Here is a 20,523-nt window from a genome sequence, read left to right as displayed (position 1 = left end):
TCCACACACACTCGTTATACCTTTACGAGGGAGACTGACACCGTGTACACGGATGAGATATACAGACGCTTATGTGCCGAGGAGTCGGGACGGCCATTAGATGAGCTCACTTAGATATTGATAGATACGCTTCATGCTGCAGCATCAGAGGCATATCCCCATAGTCAGCCTACACGGAGACGATCTGGGGAACATGCCCCAGAACAGTTGGTATGATGAGGAGTGCAGAGAGATGAGGATCAGATTACAGAGAGAGGTGCTCATGGGTGTTACCACTCACAGACAGTCACGGATTACCTTCCGGCACCTAGTGCGACGGAAGAAGAGGGCTTATCTTGCTCAGTTAGAGAGGGATTTGTATCAGGTATTTATGAGTCAGGACTAAGGCGAGCCATGGAGACTATTCCATGAGCATTCACCATCACCAGCCATTACCTCCACAGAGATTTGGGGTGAGTATGCAGCATGTTTATGGTTGCGGAGGTTGCTTGCATATCTTTGTAAGTGTTAGTAGACACCCACTACCATACTCACTGACAGCTTGAGTGCTGTGGCCATGGCCCGGAATCTAGTTTTCCATGCACGTACAAAGCACATATAGATACATTATCACTATGTGTGGGAGAGGCTTTATGCAAGGGAGATCACTTATACCTATTGCCCTAGTGACAAATATGCTCGCTTAGCCCTGGAGTCTTCACGACAGTTGGCATCATAGGGAGACGGATCATGTTGGTATGCATAGATGACAGCTTGGTTCCAGTTGCATGGCTTTAGTATGGACAGGCTACCTCCATTTCAGTACTCCCTGGATGCACCCTCCCTCTCTCTCACGGGCAGAGATTACCAGACTTATCAGGGAGGACTTGATTCAGCTGGACACTAGGAGGACATGGATACAGCCGACACAGGAGCTTGGTACGAAGATGGCTTTCTATAGAGATCATCTTCTCCAGCTCACGGAGGATGGGTTTGTGATTAGACCCATCTACATGGATACTCATCTTTCTCATGGGGTACGGTGTGCTATTGGTCAGATGCGCACATCCTCACACCAGCTAGAGATTGGGACTGGCAGATTGAGAGGAGTACCAGCTGAGGCCAGGATTTGTCAGCTGTGCCAGATGGAGCCAGAGATAGAGTTACATTACATATGTCACTGTCCAGTATATTATGAGATACAAGGCCGTTTTCACTGCCTGTTTAGAGAGGGTTTCAGACCACTTTCTAGAGTCATGAGATACCAGGATCAGAGATGCCTCGGACTATACTTGCTGGAGCTTCGTAGACATAGAGAGGGTCTCTTGAGAGGGAGGGGATCAGAGAGGGAGAGACACCTACAGAGGCAGATTACAGACTTCTTTCGACCAGAGATTGAGCAGTCAGGCTAGCAGGCATTGCAGGCATTGCAGCTAGCCCCAGAGTATAGCCGCACTAGAGGTACATTGATTGATCGGGCTATAGAGCTGGGGCGGTCCAGGCGCCCCAAGATGAGAGGCCCATCTCGACACCGGCGGAGACTACAACAGAGGATGAGGACCATACTGGCACGGCATGGGAAACGTCCAGTCAGAGTACTCACCATGGAGGACATTGAGGATATCCGCCATCGACCGATGAGAGACATCTTTGGATAGTGATGTGTATGATGCTTACCTTTGTTGCTGGAGTTTTCCTCCTAGATGTTATCCATTAGGAGCTCCTAGTACCGTACTTTTCCTCATAGTTGTTTCAGTTTCAGTTAGTTGTTTAGTTGTTTTTAACTTTTCTTACACAGACATTGTATCAGATCCACCAATTGTTGTAACCTTTTTGGTCTCATAGGTCATTTTGGCCTTCTGAAGACGTTAATATATTATTTCATTTCATTTCATTTCTCCTCTCTCTCTCTCTCTCTCTCTCTCTCTCTCTCTCTCTCTCTCTCGGGCAACGTTCACTACGTTTGTAATCTTTTCAGCACGTTTTCCAAACGTATTAAACGTATCGTTCACTACGTTTGGAACCACTCTGACTGTCAGTGAGTATGGTGGTGGGTGTTTGCTGACACTCACGAAGAACAATCATGAATCTCAGCCATACACAATTTATTGTGGTTGTAAAGGCTGCCTTGCACTCAGCCTCACAAGTAGGCTGCTTTTTGCTCAACCATGATATGCATGAATGCCCCCAAAAAGAAACAATTTCCAGTGGTGGATTGCCATGTATCATAGTTACCAGCTGAGTCTGAATCACTTTAAGCATGTAATTGCAAGCTATCCCGCAGCCTTCAGTGCTACGGTAGATTGTTTATGGTTGCGGAGGTTGCTTGCAGATCTTTGTAAGTGTTAGCAGACACCCACTACCATACTCACTGACAGCTTGAGTGCTGTGGCCATGGCCCGGAATCTAGTTTTCCATGCACGTACAAAGCACATATAGATACATTATCACTATGTGTGGGAGAGGCTTTATGCAAGGGAGATCACTTATACCTATTGCTCTACACAAGATAACGTTGTAGATCTGTTTACCAAGGCATTGCCTCCAGAGAAGTTTGAAGCTTTCTTCCGCAATGCTTTAGGCTTACTCTCTCACAAAGAGTGATGTGCATCCTTGTACAGATTCACATTACTACTACATGGGGGATTTGAGGGCATATGCTTATATGTAGGAGCATGTGAATAGGCACTAACTCTAGGCCCCAGGGGCACTTTTGTCCTCGGGTTTTCCCCTTTCGACATCTGGTGTGAAATGAATCCCAAGCTACGTTAATTATTATCACTTGTTCTTGTCACTTATCATATTATGTGTAAATATACTTGCAAGCACTTCTCCCTCTCTCGGTCTCCGTCGAGCCAGACGGAGACCGAGAGCACCAGGCTACCAGACTCCCAGACTACATCAGAGGGAGATCATAGAGATACGGGCTCAACATCAGCACCATATCCAGGTGCGGCTAGCTCACTTACACTCACACCCGGAGATCATTCTCCGAGGTATTTTTGCCTCGCCAAAAGCCCTAACATTAGGTTGCTGTGAGCAAACAACACCACCCCTTTAAACTCACCCGCATGCGTATCCATCCCCGCTTCCATGCATATAAGCGCCCGTATACGCTTCCAACCTTCACCCACCGCATGTGCCCCACGCATCACCTGGATTCCCCCCAAATTTGCCAGCACCTCTCAGCTATTCAATAATATAGCTCCTTACCTTCTCTATTGACCTCTTCCTCCTTCAGTACAACCAACACAACAGAAACCTCGCCACCATGGAAGTTGCAACAAGCAACCAAGTCGCCCAATCTCTTGCAGTACCATGAGATGTGGGAACCATCCACTTCCGCACCAAAGAATTCCGGACCACCATTGGTACTAGCCAATCAAATGTGGGTAGTCCTGGCACAAGAACCCACAACTAAAGGCATGGGCGCCTTCTATGACTTCAACTTTATTTACGGGGCCAAACGACTTACAATGCTTGAGATGAGGCCTTGTATCAAGCATTTCTACACCAACACTACTGTTCTTGGTATAGGCAGCCAGTTTCTTTTTTCAGTTTTCAGTTTTCAGTTTTCCCATAGATCAGTATTTTCATGGACATATTGTACTACCGTTTGGTCTCTCATCGACCCTCTGGGTGTTTTTAAAATGTTAATAAGATCATGGAGATGCCCCACCATAGAGGGGTCTTATTTGCAGCTTTCTGCTTGTTCTTGGATGAGGATTGCATCGTCACTTGATGAGGTGGTGGACACCATCACAGCCAAGCCCCCCTTGCTGCTCGCAGAGGTATGTATGATTCACAATCTATATGTATATACTGGAACGTTGTAATAGACACATGGCTACTCGTTTTGCTACAGATATTTAGTGCTGGTAGCCAGTCTTTTTTTTTTTTTTCCATTCCAGTTTCTTTTTCCATGGATTAGCATTATCATGGAGCGGCTGTATCACTTATTGGTCTCGTAGATCCTCATGGTCTTTTGGGGATGTTAATATATCTTTCTTTCTTTTGTGCATAGAATCTAGTTCCTTCTGTGACAAAGTATCTTGTGTACATGGATTCTTCTTTGTAATACAACATGTTGGCATGCTTGGTTGCAGCTCGTCACTTTTTTTTTTGGGACAAAGTATTCACTCATGGAGGTTTTACTTTGAGAAAAGAGCTTGTTTGTATACATTGTGCTTGTAGTTGAGCACCAGAAAATCTCCAAGCATGGAAAGAGTGCTGGATAGGTCTTTGTAGCGAGCAAGCTGGTAGATAGACTAACATTTGGTGTGGGGTAGGTCTTTGTAGTGAGCAAGCTGGTAGTGATGGATAGACTAACATTTGGTGTGGTGTTCTTCGCAGTGAGCATACAAAATGTTTACTTATTGAGTCTGGAGCAGCTCAGCTATGGTATCATAAGCAAACAAAGTTTGGAAAATCATTGCGAACTTCAAGTCGCCTTATTCTTCTTACTGGACCGCCAGGTATGAATTGCTACTTTCAGATAAGCTTTTTGACTGCACAAAGTGCTGCATGGTTTCAAAGATTGGGGTGTTTTAACAGTAGTGCAAGGTAGTAGGTTTTCTGCTTCTCTTTGACTACACCTGGGCACTTAATGTACATCTGGATTCTGACCGAGTCTGTCCCAGCTTTGGACTCTCTTCGTCTTGATCTAATAATTTGTTGAAGATCGTACTCATGAGAGGTTTGGTGTGACGTCACATGCATCAGTCCGTACCACCCAGATGCATGTGTCATATAAGGGACATAACTAGGGTTACGTTTAACTAGAGAAAGCTCACTTAATGTTGCAAGCTATGATTTAAAAGGGGATTTTGAGAGAGTGTCAGTGGGAATCGACAGAATAGGTTTAAGATGTACTGGCCCATGCGAGTGTGGGGAAGTTATGCAAAGAAAGACAGAAGGAAAACTCACTTAATGTTGCAGGCTATGATTTCAAAGAGGATTTTGAGAGAGAGTGGGTGGGAATGGACAGGATAGGTTTAAGATGTACTGGCCCGGGGGAGTGTGGGGAAGCCACGGAAAGAAAGAAAGAAGTTTTATTAACATTTGTCAAAATGGGTTTAAGATGCACTGGCCTGTGGTAATGTGGAAAGAAAGAAGGAAATAAAATTTTAATAACATTTGCAGGGGGTCAAACTGGGCCCATGAGATAAAAATAATGCATAATGTCTAGTAGGATTGTGGTGAAAGATGCATAAGGCATCTTCAAACACATAGAAAGTAAAGAAGAACAGAAAAACTAGAATCCTACTAATCTCTCATGGAGTCAAGAGATATCTTATTTCGAGACTGACAGGGTTACATAATTATCAAACTATTGCTTATGTTGATCCTCTAAGATAAAAAAGGGTGCTCTGGCTGGTCGGGTGTATCTTACTCTGATCACGATGTCTATGAGTGCTTCTGACAGGCGGCCTTGTTTAATGGGCCTTGTTTAATGGGTCTCAAAATTGTGGGGTGTATTGCAAGTCATCTGTCAGCGACTAGAGGCAGCTAGTCGTCTTGATTTTGCAATGAGGGTGTCCCTGTGGTCATGGTTGCTCTAACTGGAAACAGCATACAATTTCCAGCCAGCTTGGAACAGCCAAAACGGTGCCTAATTTTGGCCCAGGGATGTGCAGCCTGCCACCCAATCAATAGGGCCCGGGCTCTTTAAAAAGTAAAAAAAAGAAGGTATTTTTTCTGCCCTAGGGCAGCTGACAGAAGCTGACGGGGGCTAGAGGGAAGATTTTCCCTCTAATTAGGCCCGCCACTTATGCTTAGCACAGGTTGTTTTCTTCAATCCCCTGTTCAACTCCCACTGATGGTCTCATGGTCACTAAATAGACAAGGTTGCTCACAAATTTGTTGCATACCACTGTAAACAGTTTTAGGTATTTAAATTTTGTTTGGAGGGGGCTGATTTGAGGTGTTGAATAGGGGCACCGCCAATAACTGTGATAGGAGTTTATCACTAATTTGAGTTGAAAAATGGATTCTTCAATAACTTCAAGTTTCCTGATCATCGTCTTATGATAGGCATCACCACTTGACATCTGCAGGCACAGAAATTTATCAGGAGAAGCTAGTGAGGGCACTTGCACAACACCTCCAAACATCATTATTGGTTCTTGACAGTGACCTCCTAGCTACCCAGGTTTGGAAAAATGGTCATCTTTTTGAGTTACCACTTGGTTTGGCAGAATTGTAAGGAGGAATAAAATGCCTTTGCATCCGTGTTGAAACATGAGCAAGTGTTACATTAAATGTTTGGTTGTGCAGCATTGTAAGCAAGATACTCATGATGCACTGTCCGACTCTGGAGAAGAAAGTGGTCTCAGCACACCAGATGAAGGAGAGATTTGGACTTTTAGCACCGGTGATGATGAGGCCGGAAATGATGAAGAGGAGCCATCCAGTAAAAAGCCAACACCGCCAGCGAAAATTCCTGTGCAAACGTTGGGCCAGATTGTGGTGTGAAGCTATCCCATTTATGGAAGTTTCAGCATTAGCTTTTGCAGTGATACTGAAGAAAATCTGAGTTTTAGATTGATATATTGCCCTTATGTTGCATTTAAGGTTTGATTGCATTGTTGGATGCTTGAAGAAAGGTACAATTTAGAGACGTTTTTTTGTTTATGTTGGTAGGGGCTCAAAGACAGAGCTGCTGGAGCTAAAGGAGCATTGCATGTGGGTAAGTCAGAGGAGCAAGACGATGAAGAAGATTCAGAAGAGGAGCCACACTCAGAAGGTGTTAAAATAGGTGTGTGAGGTTTGCATGAAGTATTTTTCTTCCAGTAGTAATGAAAGAAGCTGTAGTTTGAGAAGAGGAAGCATGATCATGCATGATGGGTTATGATACTGATGCAATTACTGAACCAGCTACTGTGTGTTTTTTGTTTGTTTGTGTGTGTGTGTGTGTGTGTGTGTGGTGTGGGGGGGGGGGGTGAGCGCACGTGCTAGCCTTTATCATGGCTGAGTCTGCCCTTCATTTCTGGCGAAGGGATAGAAACTCAATTCATTGGTTTATCTGTGAAGATCTGTCTAGTAGCGTGACATATCTTAATGCATGATCCTGCAGTCACTCTTGGGTGCTGATGACTTGAGTGGGGATGTCATGACACTGATCAAACTTTTTATTTTTATTTTTAACCTTTATGGTACAGGAGACCGGGTTAGATTTATTGGAAGCAAGGACACAAAAGGGGCAAGAAAAAGGTGGTGCACTCGGGCTCTTTGTTGTTTGCCTTCTTTCCATCTTAAGCTTGGTGGATAAGCTCTACGGTGTTGTGAGAAAAGCTAACAAGGTGCTACAGTTAGCAGAATGATCCTGATAGCATAGAAGACAGTTTATTCAAAAACAAAGAAGAGATTTTATTTCCTCTTGAATGTTATAAGTATAATATCCCTAAGATATCCTTAAGATCTTCCATATTTTAAGATGAAGAAGGAACTTTGAAGCTGCAACTGTTGTGCTATAGGCATGATTGTATCTCATTTTTGTTGTGTCATGATCTTCTTCATGTCCTTTGTTGATTCTAGAGGCTCCTAATTTCAAGATGTGCACTTGATGGGAATCGAAATCCACCTTGGGTTGCTGCGAATCCACCTCGCTCAATTGGAGTTACCCGGACTGGGCCTCCCCATTCCGGCATGTGCGGCGCCCCCGGACATCGGCCACGATCCTGCCATAAGCTCTAGATCCACGACATGCTCCATTGCCGTTGACCTACCTTTCCACGTGACGTAGCTGAGGGAGACCTCTTGGCCATACTCATCTTTTTTTCTGGGGAAATAGATCCTTTTTTTTAAAGTTTTTCTGGGGAAATAGATCCTATTAGTTATGTAAAGAACCAGCCAGCAGGTTGCAGTACATGCTCGGAACTTTCAAAAGAGGAAACACACTGGTGAGGGTAGGGTAGTCTCCTCCATAGCTAGCCGCTCTTGTAGGGAACTACCTCATACGAGGAGGAGAGAGGGGGGGGGGAGAAACAGTGGGCTTGTAGTGCCAAGTGAGTCACTGCCACTGTCCGAGAGGAAGGGGCCCTGCTGCCAGATGCGTAGGAAAGCCTCTCGATGTCTGTGCATGCCGTCCGAATCTCCCTAAAGCATCCCCCGTTGTCCGCAGAGGATATGAATGATATTGGTCCATATGGCACAGATGGAATCCACTTGGGGGGGGTGCCCTCAATGGATTTGTTGCATCGTGCCCGCCAAATGTGCCATGCCGCAATGCTGCTGATGATCTTGCACCTCTGACAAGTGTGGGGGGACCATGCCTCAATTGAAGAGTCAGGGGTGGGGATAGGCTCTATCCTGCAATGGGTGAGCCTGAGGACGTGACCATCAACGGTCTCCTCATAGTAGAGGGCGGGTCGTGACTCTGTTACCCAGGCAACTGCCTCCCAATTGATGATATGCAGGAAGATGTCCGCAAAGTGGTGAATCATGGAAGAATCCTCAGTCACACCTGCTGCGCTTTGGGGGAGTCCCAAAGGCGATGATGCTGCGACTTCTGCGGGTGGCTGCATCTCGTGCACTCTGTAAGACGGCCACCAATGGCCATCCACGTGCCAACTACTAAACTCCTGTGAACTACGTGTGAGAGGAAAAGAGGTGACCTTTTGAGGTCGGAAGCTGTCCCAGAGTTGCTTCCGGTGGTCTCCGAGGAAGCTAGGTGAAATGTCCTGGAGGATGAGTGGTCAGCTGAAGCGGGAATACTGTCAATCTCATGCATGTGGATCGGGTGGCATAGCCTCTCCGAGTAGTGAAAAAAGGGCTGTGGTAGGGTTCTATGGGCTAAAGGGGTCTTTCCACTCCCACTCTCTAGGGTCCCACTGAATCTGTGTCAAAGGTCGGCCCTCCCAGAGCCGGACTCTCCATGATCTATCTCAGGCTACCTGTGATAGGGGGTAGGTCAATGTGCTTGCGGTGCTCATGGAAGCTGATGATTGCGACCCTTTGAAGTGAGCCACCACTGAAGTCCTATGTTTGGGAGAATGTCAGAGGTCCATGACATCCTACTGAGAAAATGAGATCTGGTTGTCCGTCTAAGCCTGGTAATGCCAGAGGGATGTTGTGGCGCGTGGCAGGACCACTGTCTAGGGGAGGGGTCCTATAGGGGGGATTGGTAGTCCAGGGGGAGGGTGGTTGAGTTAATGGTGAGGACTATCTGCATTCTGCCTCGGCGTCTGTCCTGAGCCTCCTGAGCAGGCAGAGGGTGACTTCTAGGCATTCTGAAGAGGTTATTCCTGCAAAGTCCTTTCGAAAATCTACCCTAAACACATCTGAAAACCAAACCAAATCGCGAGCTATCAGGCTAGCTCACCTCCCAACCGTGCCGACATCCACCGACCTCCCTCGAGCCAAGGCTAGGGCTTCTTGCACAATCCCATAGGCCCGTGTCTAACTTTGTAGTACCATACCACCGAAGCCTTCCCATAGGCCCTCGACACGCCAACCTGCGTACTCGCCATGTGCGTGGCATGAGCATGTCTGCTCTCTTGGTCCAAGCCAGACCATCTGTGGTGCATCTGCACAATTGTATCTTAATAACCCAAGCTGTCACTTATATAATGATAACTAAGCCATAAATAGCTAACTTGTTGTAAAAGGCCATTAACCTTGCTTTATGAATCTAGGAACCCTAGCCAAGTATATGCTTGCTAATCCCTAATCTTGGGCATAGTTGTTATGAGGTGCGCCTCTAGCAGTTAGAGGCGTACGAGTGCTTGATCGAGGCGTCCACAAATTTTATTTTATTTTTATTTATTTATTTATTATTTTTTTGTTGTTGCTGTTGGGCGCACAGAGAGCCAGAGTCAGAGGCACATTACAGACTTCTTTAGTCCAGCCATCACTGCGCCAGATGGACCACAGCAGTAGCAGGACATGGATACCGCCCACACCAGAGAGGTACACTGAGTGATCGTGCGATTGAGCTTGGGTGGTCTAGACGCCCACGACTACGGAGGAGGGCATCCCAGCATAGACGGAGGTTGCAGCGGCGGATTCGGATTATTCTTGCGAGGCATGCGGGACACCCAGTCAGGGTGGTAACCATAGAGGATATTGAGGAGATCCGCCAGCGTCCGATGCGGCACATATTATGAGATGGAGGCACCTCCGTAGTGTACCCCTCCGTCCCACATGATATTGTATCCCCTCACTATATTCCACTCACCTCCATAGCGTACCCCCCCCTCACTATATTTACACCCTATAAGGGTTTCTGTTTACCTTCCAGTTCGAGTTTCATTTTCTAGGTGCCAGTAGTATCATCTTTATTTTTCATTTTCTGGGGTCTTTTAAAAAAAAAAAATCCAGACATTGTATCAGATCCACCATGATGTAACTTTTGGTCTCATAGGTCATTATGGCCTTTTGAAGACGTTAATATAACATTTCATTTCTCTCCCTCATTCTCTCCGTCCCTCCCTTAAGCCTTTCTCAAGACCCAAAGTTCAAAGTTCAAACTTCAAACACACTAGGATGATGATGTTTGTTATACCCACTTTTGGAGCTCTCTCTATACTCTACCGGTTCATTTCAGTTCATTTCAATTTACTTTGTACCCTTGAATCTTGATGATGTATCGAGATGATGATGATGGACTATTTTGGTCTCATAGGTCATTTTGGCCTTTTGTAGATGTTTAATACAGCTTTCTTTCTCACACACACACTCTCTCTCCCTCTCATACACACCCTCTCTCTCCCTCCCTCAAGGCTCACACATACACACTCTAGTCTCTCTCTCTCTCTCTCTCTCTCTCTCTCTCTCTCTCTCTCAACTTTCACTATATATATTATATCTATCTATCACTATATATATATATATATATATATATATAAAATAGACGCACGCCTCTAACGTCTCTAAAAAATACGAGTCTTTTGAGGCGCGTACCATACCCGCCTCGTACCAAACGCCTATGACGCCTCTAACAACCTTGATCCTGGGGCCCCTAACCCCATTGGATTAGATTCCTAATCCGTAGATTAGTGTCTAGATACATAACATTTTCCCCCTCTTCAAACATTTACTATTAAATGAAATTAGGGAAACACTTACTCAAACTAGCTCCCATTCAGTTGAGTCCTCTGCACCATCTTTCCACTTAATCTTATATTTAGGGATCAACTTGTTCCGAAGTTGTCTTTCTGTGAAATCTGTCACCTTCTCAGATTCATGTGGAACATAGGACAAGTCCCCAACCTAAACAAGTTTATGAGAAGTAACAAGGTTATCCTTCGCTCCTAGGATCTCTTTCATTTGATTGACATGAAAGACTTGATGAACTTTCAATTCGGTGGCAAATCTAGTCTATAAGCAACCTCACCAATCATTTTCAAGATCCTGTAAGGTCCACAATAGCTGGGGGGTAACTTCCCTACCTTCCCCGTATGTAACCTCTTTGAACTCTTGGGCACTCTCAAATAAACTAGCATTCCTTTGGTAAACTGCTTCCGTGAAAGCTGCCTATTAGCATAAAACCATGTACGATCTTGTGCACTTTTGATAGCCTCTTGTGCATTGACTAGCATTTCCCGCATATCTGCTAAGAATCTCTAGGTGCATCAACATGTATACCCTTAAGTCCAACTATTACTCGAGATCTAGGTTGGTATCTGTACATTAGCATAAATAGACTATAACTAGTAGCTGCATGCATAGCACTATTATAGTCAAACTCGACCATTGGGATGTAGTTCTCCCAATCTGATGGTCTCTTGGAGATGTATGGGCGAAGCATATCCTCAAAAACTTGATTCAGCAAAAACATTGCCAAAAAAAACATTACCGCACTTGTGAGAAGAAAGAATTCGTGACTCTTGTGCCCAAAAAGTGTGCACATCTCGAATGTCGCGCACGCTCCTGTGATCCCCCCGTGCTTGGCATCGCCTGCACCCCCCCCTCTCGTAGCTTTGCTGCCCGCCCCCCTTTTGCTACGCTCCTTTCGCTGCCCCCCTCCCCCCCCCTATCTGCTGCCCGCCCCCCTCTCTGCGTTGTCCTCCCCCCCCCTTTTCGCCCTCTACTCGCTTGCTTGCCTACCTCCCCCTCTTTGCTGCCTGCCTGCCCCTTCCCTCTCTTCATTGCTCCGTGCCTCCCCCCCGTCTCCTGTCTCCCCTCCCCCCTTTTCTTTTCTTTCTCTCTTCGTTTCCTTGCTCCTCTTCTCTCTCCCCTCCCGTGCAGGTTGATGCTTCCTGGCTTTTGGGGTTTTCAGCTTTAATCGGCAAGCGTCGGTTTATTCTGGTCTTCATCCTGAGGAGGACTCCATGGTAGCCACTCCGTTATCCCTGACCGAAGCTGCCGTGGCTTGCATTTCCTTCTATGAAGTGGATCTACAGGTTTTTGCCATGACTGTTGTCTCACTTGAGGCCTCCACCCTCGTCTGTAAAATTGTTGGTAGCTGCCTTGTGCGCGGACAGCTCCGAGATCTTTTTCAGGCCCGCCTCATTGGCGAACCTGCAAAGATCACCGATATTCACCCTCTAGGGTGCGGGTTCTACCAGGTGGAGTTTGACGCACCATTGGCGTTAGATCGAGTCATGCAACTGAGTCCCCTTGCACTGCGTAGGCCCAGGCCTTCTTTGCACGGTGGCAACACGGCTTCGATCCTGCGTCTGACCCATTGGTTGGCATTTCGGGCTTCCCAGGCCTTGGGAAGGAGCACCTTCCTCTTCTCCCGGTGCCATTGGGAGAGTGATGGAGTCCCTCCCCCACCGTTGCCTCGACCCTTGTGTGGACAGTTGGGATTCCATCTCGCCGCATCTGTGTGGTCTCATCGGAGTCTGTACCGCATTGTATATCTATTGCTAGCCTTCGAGGAGACCCCATACAGCAGCACGTGGAGTATTCTGGCCTTCCAGGCCAATGCTTCATTTGCAAATAGATGGGTCATTTAGCTAGAGCTTGCCCTTGGCGGCAGTCTTAGGAGACCGCCTCTGGTGGTTCCTCCCCCGGGTCCTTGTGCTCACCCTCACCAGGGGGTAGAGAGAGGGGCAGGTCCTTAGGGAGTAGAGCACTAGGCCTTGACTTCGGGTGATCCAATGGACGGTGAGTGGCGGACGGTTGGATTGTGCTCCGGCCGCTAGAAGTCCACCAGAGCCGAGCGTCGCTGTCGAGTGCACTAGGCTGGTAGATCTCAGGAGGATTCGGTTCTGTCAAAGAACCGTTACGAGCATTTATCTCAGCATTTTCCCGTTGGTGACGCACCCTCTCTAGTCCCGGAATGGGCCCCTCGGGCCCCACGAGTATGGTGGCCGATCCTCCCCCCCCCCCCCACCCCGCATGGACCCCCAGTGTTCTAAGAGGCCGGCTGACCTCTCTGAGCTCTCGCGGGTCCCTCCCCTCGGCTTTCCTCTGCGATGGACCCCTCATGGCAGCACCCCTCCCCGGCCTCTACGCCACTCCGCCCCCTCTCGCCGCCGCCTCCCCCACCTCCACCTCTTGTCCCTTCTCCTCCCCCAGTCTCGACACCGACTTTCCCCGCCGTAGTGCACTTTGCTCTGCCTTTATCATCCGAGCCCCCCCCTCTCTCTCTCTCTCTCTCTCTCTCTCTCTCTCTCTCTCTCTCTCCCCCCCTCTATCCTAGAGCACTCTCGTCAGGCCCCAGCAGCCCCTGACCAACCGGCAGGATCAGTCCGTCGCTTGATTCACCGATTTTTTGAGGCAGTAGAAATGACCATCGCCGTCTCTTTGGTGAGGGCTATCCTGCCAAAGTCCCTAGGTGGGGCACCTTTGATCCTCAGACAGTCTTTGGACTACAGTTTCTTCCGGTGTCTGCCAAACGAAAGAGACCGACAGGAGACAGTAGCCCTTGTTCGAGTATGTGTTGTTTTTCACCACTCCAGGCCATCTACGCCAGATAATGGCGCGATGATCTTCTCTTTCCCCTTCAGTGCAGCCTCAGGGACAGAGTGGGATCTTGAGAAATTGGCTGCCATCTAGAGTTAGGCAGTTGAGCTCTCCCACCATCTCCACGATCTGCGCATCATAGACATTCTCACCCCTTTTTGGCCTCAGGCTAGGACAGGGAGATGGTAGTCTCTAGTCTGGGGGTGCTGCTCTTTGTGTTCTGCATACTTCTGCTGTGGTACCTCTTCCCCCCTCTTACAGATACCTCTACTGTGATTGATGGAGTCTGGAGCATGCATATGCGCATGCTCGTACAAAGTGGCGATATGGAGGACATGATTAGTGCCCACCTAGTGGGCCTTTGCCCCAATTGTGATTATTCCGCGTCTAAACCCTCGCCCAAGACTCTTCGAGTGGATGGTAGTTCCACTAGTGCCACGTCACACCGAGATTGATATGCGGATTGTTTCATGGAACATTCAAGGTTTAGGGGGGGCCTGGGTGCTTTTAGAGACGAGGTGTCCTACAAGGTGAGCTTCAGAGAGGGCCATAGCGGGGGGACCCATAGACATTCTTTTCCTCCAGGAGCATCATCTCTTAGAGGGGCGCACCTGCAGATGCGGGAAGATTCTTCCAGGCAAGATTCATACTTTTTGGTCCCCATCCTTTAGCCCCTCAGGGACGCAAGGAGGGGTGTGTTTCTCTCAGTGAGCAGCTGTTGCCGGCATTGACCTGCTCAGGAGTCATTGTCTCGGGGCGGGCACAGCGGATTACCATTACTATTGGAGAGGATAGCGTTGGTTTCCTCTGTTGGGTAGGAGGGCAGCTAGCCTGCACACACACATACACACAACCTCAAGCACAGAGAAACGTGAGTGTTGGAAAAGATGTACTCAATAATGATATGAAAATGAAAGTACAAGTGAGTACTAAAAAGCCTAGGGCTAAGTGCCCAACACACATAAGTGTGTTCACATGGGGAAAAAACCTGTGTCCAGTCACAACAAGGAAAAAGTGCCCGTGAGTAAGCTGGGTTCACACTTGAGCTAGCCGGGAGTGGACATGACCAACAAACCCCCCTCAAGTGAATGGTGTGAACGAGTAGCAGCAGGGTGATAAAGTTGTGAATGCTGCCCTGCACTATGCTCCACAGTAAGAGTGAATTGCAGTGCCAAAGGGAAAAGCAAGCACTATATGACGAGGAAAAGGAGAATCCCCAATGTCATAGTGCTAATGCTAGAGCACAGTAGTACATAAATGCATCACCTGAAATGCATGGCAAAGATCATGTGGACATCAACTGCATCAAATCAAGAGGCATCGCATAATACCCCCCCTGAAGGCAAGCATCCAAATGCCAAGCTGAACTGCATGTAATCCACATCAATGCTCTGTAACTGCACCAATGATAAGCATAAGAAGAGGTAGTAGATATACGCATGTGTAAAGGCAACAGGATCCAGAAGTCATGCCTGTGAGACATGCAATGTAAGCTGCAAGAGGGAAACTCATCAATGGAGGATCCGATGAGGAAAAATCAGCAATGGAAGGGCTGATAAAAGTAAAAGTTCAGCAATGGGAAAAGCTGAAAATGGGGAGAAAAAGTGGGGGCTCAAGGCGGGCATCGGCCAATGCTATGAGAGGATAGGTAAACTCTCAGCGATGCCATGATCAAGGGCATGTATGGCAAGTGTAAAGATGCCTAATCCCACAATGAATAATATACTTGTGACATGTCAAAACCATGAGAGCAAGCCAACACTGGCCAAGTGTGTAAAAGGCGCTCCCCGTAAACATCACATGTGAGAAAGTTACAATGTCAACACTGTAGAAACAATTCCGCTGCAAGGGAAAACAACATAAAAGGCATCTCCAGTAGACATCACATAAGAGAAAGCGTCTAGCATAGACAAGCATAAGGGTCAACATGCATAAGTGACCATGAGGCATCACCAACTGCATGTGGGCAAGTAAAATCCCCCCCTGAAATGCATCTGCCAAACAATGCATACCAAGGAGTACAGACCATAGAGCATAGTCATCAAAAGCAACGGCATTAGAAGACATCTATGCAGGTGATGTGTAGCGAACTTGGCTTGATCTGCACCTGTGGAAGAAGATGCCAGCTTCTTTTTTTTAAAACTCTCAATATGCTTCCCATGATCTATTCCCATGAAAGGGAGCAGCCATTGCTGACTCAGCAGACATCATGTTATTCCTGTTGAAAAGAGATTGCTCTTCATTGAGCAAGAGAGTCACAAGGTTGTCAAAAGTGACCGAATTAGTGGTGCCAAATGTCTGATAAGAGTCCATCAAATTACGCAGAACTGTTTGAACAAGATAGCCATCTGTCAAGACCTCATCAATGTTAATGAGCTGCTCTTGTAGGTCTTTCACATGCGTAAGGTACTAATCGATAGAGTCACCTTCAAGCATGCGGTCAAGCTTGCCCCGAAGGTAAGCTACATGAGCCTCATTGTGACCTGAATACAATGCCGCCAAGGTATCCCAAGCACCCTTTGCAGTGGTGCAGGAACGAATGTGCAGAATGATATGCCTGCGGCATGAGAGAGCAATCAATGCATGGGCCTGAGCATCCCTATCATCCCAAGTACGCTGGTGCTGAATAGGAGGAAGACCAGGAGGTGGACCTGCAGGAGGGTGAGCGGGAATCACTTCACCTTCCGCTGGAGCAGGTGTAAGAGGACGCTCCTCAGTGCCATCCACATATAGCCATACATTCTGGCAACCAATACATGACGCATCATATAAGCCCACATAGGGTAGTTATCCCCATTGAGCTTGTCCTCTTGAGATAGCATTCCAAAGAGGTCATTATTACTGTTGGCCATGATAACATAGCAAATCTGTCACAAGTCACCAACGAGTAGGCAATGCCCAGCAAAACCGTAAGAATGCGGGAGATAAATAGCAAGATAATCAATGGACTGAAAGGGAACTCCTTCACCACGCGAAATACATATGCATGTCCCAAATCTGCAAGTGTACTGCACGATGATGCAAATCTGTCAAAGTGTTCACAATGGCATACATATATTGCAACAAACCACAAATGCATACATGTGCTATGAAAAACACAATCAGCTGACACTTGTAAGAGCTGCAAGTGCTCAAATACTGGCAAAATCAAAGGTAAATGGGTCGAATGCTGCAAAAATGGGCTCAATGTAGAAAAGCCCTAATTTTTATGCTGTCAATTAGACCAAATCTGAACTGGATTTGCACCTGTAAATTTGCTAAAGCAATTGTCACCTATACCAAATGCTGTAATACCCCAAAAAATTAGGGAAAATGCCCCAATGCCAAGTAAATGTGCCTGTAATACCCAAATGGGTGCCATTTTTTGCAAAATAGTGCCAATTTCTGCAAAATAATGCCAATTTCTACAAAATCCCCAAATTTCTAGTGCAATTATGCACCAAATCTATTGAAATCAATGCCAATGTGTGCCAATGTTGCAATTGCAGGCTCAATGGTGAAAAGCCCCCAATTTCAACAGGCAAAATGTGCAATTTCAGGTCAAGAATTTGCAAATCCCTCAAACCTTGCAATGTTGGAGTTGCAGTTGGGCAGCAAGTGCAATAGGCAGGTAGATCTGAGGCAGGGGCGTGCAGATCTGACAGATCTGAGGCAAGTGCGTGCAGATTTGAGGTGGCGCGCCGTACAGGGCGCAGCCAACTAGGTGAAATGGTCGGTGTAGTGTACGGGCTGCAGCAGGCGGCAACGGGTACAATCGGCGCAGATCCGAGGGTGAAGTCGAAGGCTGTGATGGCGGGCAGGCGACGCAGATATGTGAGATCTGGCGCAGGCGACTGATGTACAGTTGACGGCGGCGCGGACCTGACAAGCGGCAAACAACAGCGGATTTGAAGGCGGCGCACGGTGGCGGTGGCGCACAGCCCACATAAAAAAATGAATTGAAGTTATAAGGGATACATATCATGATAAACTAGTTGAAATATTATGTGTCTTATTGATTATTCTTTCTGTTGATAATTGGTCTCTTTATTATGAGAACTAAAAGGAGAAATCTTCTCAATAAATTTGAACTAAAACTTCATGAATGAGTGTATGTTGGCCAATAAACAAATAAATTTTTATGTTTTGTAAATCATGTAAAAATTTATCGTTGTATTTGTTTTTTTAAAAATTTTCAATTATATAAAATAATCATAAATGTGCTATTTATAATTTTGAATTATATTAACATCTTTAAAAGGCAGGCTTGTTGGGAACTGTCATTTTGTTTCTGGTTAGGTCAAGTTTAAGAGTGGGACAGCAAGGATTGGTTACCTCCATATCAGAAGCCTTTCCGGAAAAAATTGGAGTAAAGTTTGAGACGGTGGGCAACAAGAAAGTTGGGGCAAGCTCAAAGAAAAACACGAATTCTGTGATCATATGTGATGGTAAATGACCAAATCCAATGCATTATTAAGGTTTGTAAATGCATTTAAGTCCACTAACTGGTTCTTCTATCTCTTTGTACAGTTAAAGAGCTGGAGAAAGTGGATGCAAAATGTCCAGAAAGGGAACCTTGGATGACTCCAATAAAGGCTTTCTCCGAGGTATTACTACTAGACTCTTTGTGGATGATACTGATAGATGTATACGTAAGGGTTCTTGGTAGAGGTGTAGAAGGTCGATAATTGCAGACAGGTATTCAACACCTCATTAGTAGGCATATGCTGGGCAGAATTTGTTCATGTTTTTGCTGTTTTTTATTTTGCAGTTGGGCACATCTTCAGGAGGAGTGATTGTGTACTTTCCAGATCTGCAGAGGTGGATGGCCAGGGCTGTCCCTCGAGATGAAAGAAATTTGTTTCTTCACACACTAGGGGATTTTTTGGATAGTTCAAAAGGTCCAGCCATTTTCATTACTGGGCGGAGAAAAGAGTGTACGAATACAAACAGTGGCAGCAGTGCACAATGGCACCCATTGGTAGTTGGCCATTTGTTTGCATTGCTTTTCTTTGATGGAATTGTTGATAGACTTCACTAAGGTCTTTTGCATTGACTTATGCAGAAAAGTCTCTTCTCGTCAATGCGGGGTGCTGTCAGGGTATGAATCAAATTTTGCCCTATCTACACATCATTAAAGTGTCGTTAAGAAATTTATGTTGTTAACTATAAGGTCTCTAGAGACCACACACAAGGATTAATTGACCTAGCACCATAACTGTAATGAGGTTCCGTAGACCTGGACATTGTTGTACGCATCACATGACTGCAATGGATTGTGGCTAGCGACTCACCACCGAACCATAGGTTCAGTGCCTCGAACCACCCCTGAGCCTGAGGTCTACTGTGAGTGTGCTTGGTACCGATGACCCCAACCTAGCGTCTCATACCAGTACGCTGAACCACCCACCTTGCAGCTCTATGGCCACGACATGCTCCATGCTTCCTTGGTAGCTCCAAACCACCGCGTGACTACTTGACCTCTTGTGTCTAATAACTGACCCCAAGTCACTGATATGGTAATAACCTGACTATTATTGGCCCGTGCTTTATTGATTAGCTGTCTTGATTTATTTATAAGATTTTAGCCATTATTAGCGCTAGGCTATTAATTACAAGCTCTTAGCCAATATAGACCTCTTCTTGCTAGCGCCCTTAGCCCACGTGTGAACACTCATGGTCCCCACACCTCGGCTAAGCACTTAACCCTAATACTAGGTTAATCCTAACCCTAACTGGGGTTAGCACATGCCCCTAGCCCTAATCCTAGGCATGTCGGGACGTAACATTAACAAAAGTGCCAATTGGGAGGAAATGTGAATTCTATCCTATGCATCGCAAGTGAGGGATGGGTTAGTTTCTGGATGTAGTTGTTGTCCATTTTAAAGGCATTTGTTTGCTGGTGGGCAAGGCTTTCTTTGAGGTTGAGTCAGACTCACCTGAGCTACAAGTTAGGTGTCTTCCTGCAGCCCTCTGTGGTCGGGGAAGAAGATGGCCGTCTATTGGAGAGGCACATGGGGATGATTGAATCTGACCTAGCTTTCATAATGCAGGAGAGCTTTAGATTTGGACGTCTAGATGCATAGCACATCTTTTAATGCAGTCAAGAATATCGGTACTCTATGTAAAAAGGTTTTGAATATCATCAAAGATGTGTCTGGACATGTTTGCTTTATGGGTGGATGGGGAGCTACCCCATTGAAGGCCCCGTCTTCGATGACAGGGAACAGGTGTGTGGAAGTATTGGAAGTAGTGTAGTGATGGGTATGAATGTTTTTTTTTTGGTTTTATGGACAAATGGTATATTATTATAGCCTTCCATGGAGTGCTTTTTCTTCTATAAGCTTCAAGCATGCCAATAATGGAAGTAGTAGTCAGCATATATCTATTGTAACTTTTGGGGTGGCTGTTAGTAGGAGCTACCCAGCCCTTGTTTTATTTCTCCTTAACGCATTGTTTTTAACAGAGGCTTAAAGTACAGATCAAAGCAGAAGAAATAGATATGAAAGGGACGGAGGAGGTGTTTGATATATTCAAAAATGTGGTACCCATCCTTCCACCTCAGGTAGATTGTTATCTTCAACTGCTGCTTATTTTGTTGCTGTGCTTGTGTTTCTGAAGATGACTGCTTTCATTTCTGAATGTATCACTCTTATTATTAAGATTTGGGATGTGTGCACTTAGTTTTCTGTTGCCATGCTTGAATGGTTA

The 20,523-nt window shown here is 46.2% G+C and overlaps 1 protein-coding gene across 6 annotated transcripts in view; it reads left to right on the top strand.

Annotated features, from left to right (window-relative positions):
* LOC147619244 (uncharacterized) overlaps window positions 1-20,523 on the top strand; it is a 123,644-nt gene that overhangs the window by 31,915 nt on the left and 71,206 nt on the right. For all 6 annotated transcript variants that reach the window (XM_086772895.1, XM_086772891.1, XM_086772889.1 and 3 more), the window contains 10 exons: window positions 4,333-4,454; window positions 6,036-6,130; window positions 6,256-6,447; window positions 6,622-6,736; window positions 7,140-7,191; window positions 18,112-18,260; window positions 18,343-18,419; window positions 18,584-18,793; window positions 18,878-18,913; window positions 20,279-20,377. In XM_086772895.1, the coding sequence (XP_086629021.1) occupies window positions 4,333-4,454; window positions 6,036-6,130; window positions 6,256-6,447; window positions 6,622-6,736; window positions 7,140-7,191; window positions 18,112-18,260; window positions 18,343-18,419; window positions 18,584-18,793; window positions 18,878-18,913; window positions 20,279-20,377 (1,147 nt within the window). The remainder of the gene's footprint in view (window positions 1-4,332; window positions 4,455-6,035; window positions 6,131-6,255; window positions 6,448-6,621; window positions 6,737-7,139; window positions 7,192-18,111; window positions 18,261-18,342; window positions 18,420-18,583; window positions 18,794-18,877; window positions 18,914-20,278; window positions 20,378-20,523) is intronic.

Source organism: Cibotium barometz, chromosome 33 (assembly GCF_041138505.1).
Source record: "Cibotium barometz isolate CiBa-2024 chromosome 33, ASM4113850v1, whole genome shotgun sequence".
In the NCBI taxonomy this organism is placed as follows: domain Eukaryota; kingdom Viridiplantae; phylum Streptophyta; class Polypodiopsida; order Cyatheales; family Cibotiaceae; genus Cibotium; species Cibotium barometz.
Note: the sequence above shows the minus strand (reverse complement) of the source record. Positions and strands in the feature narration are given on the sequence as shown.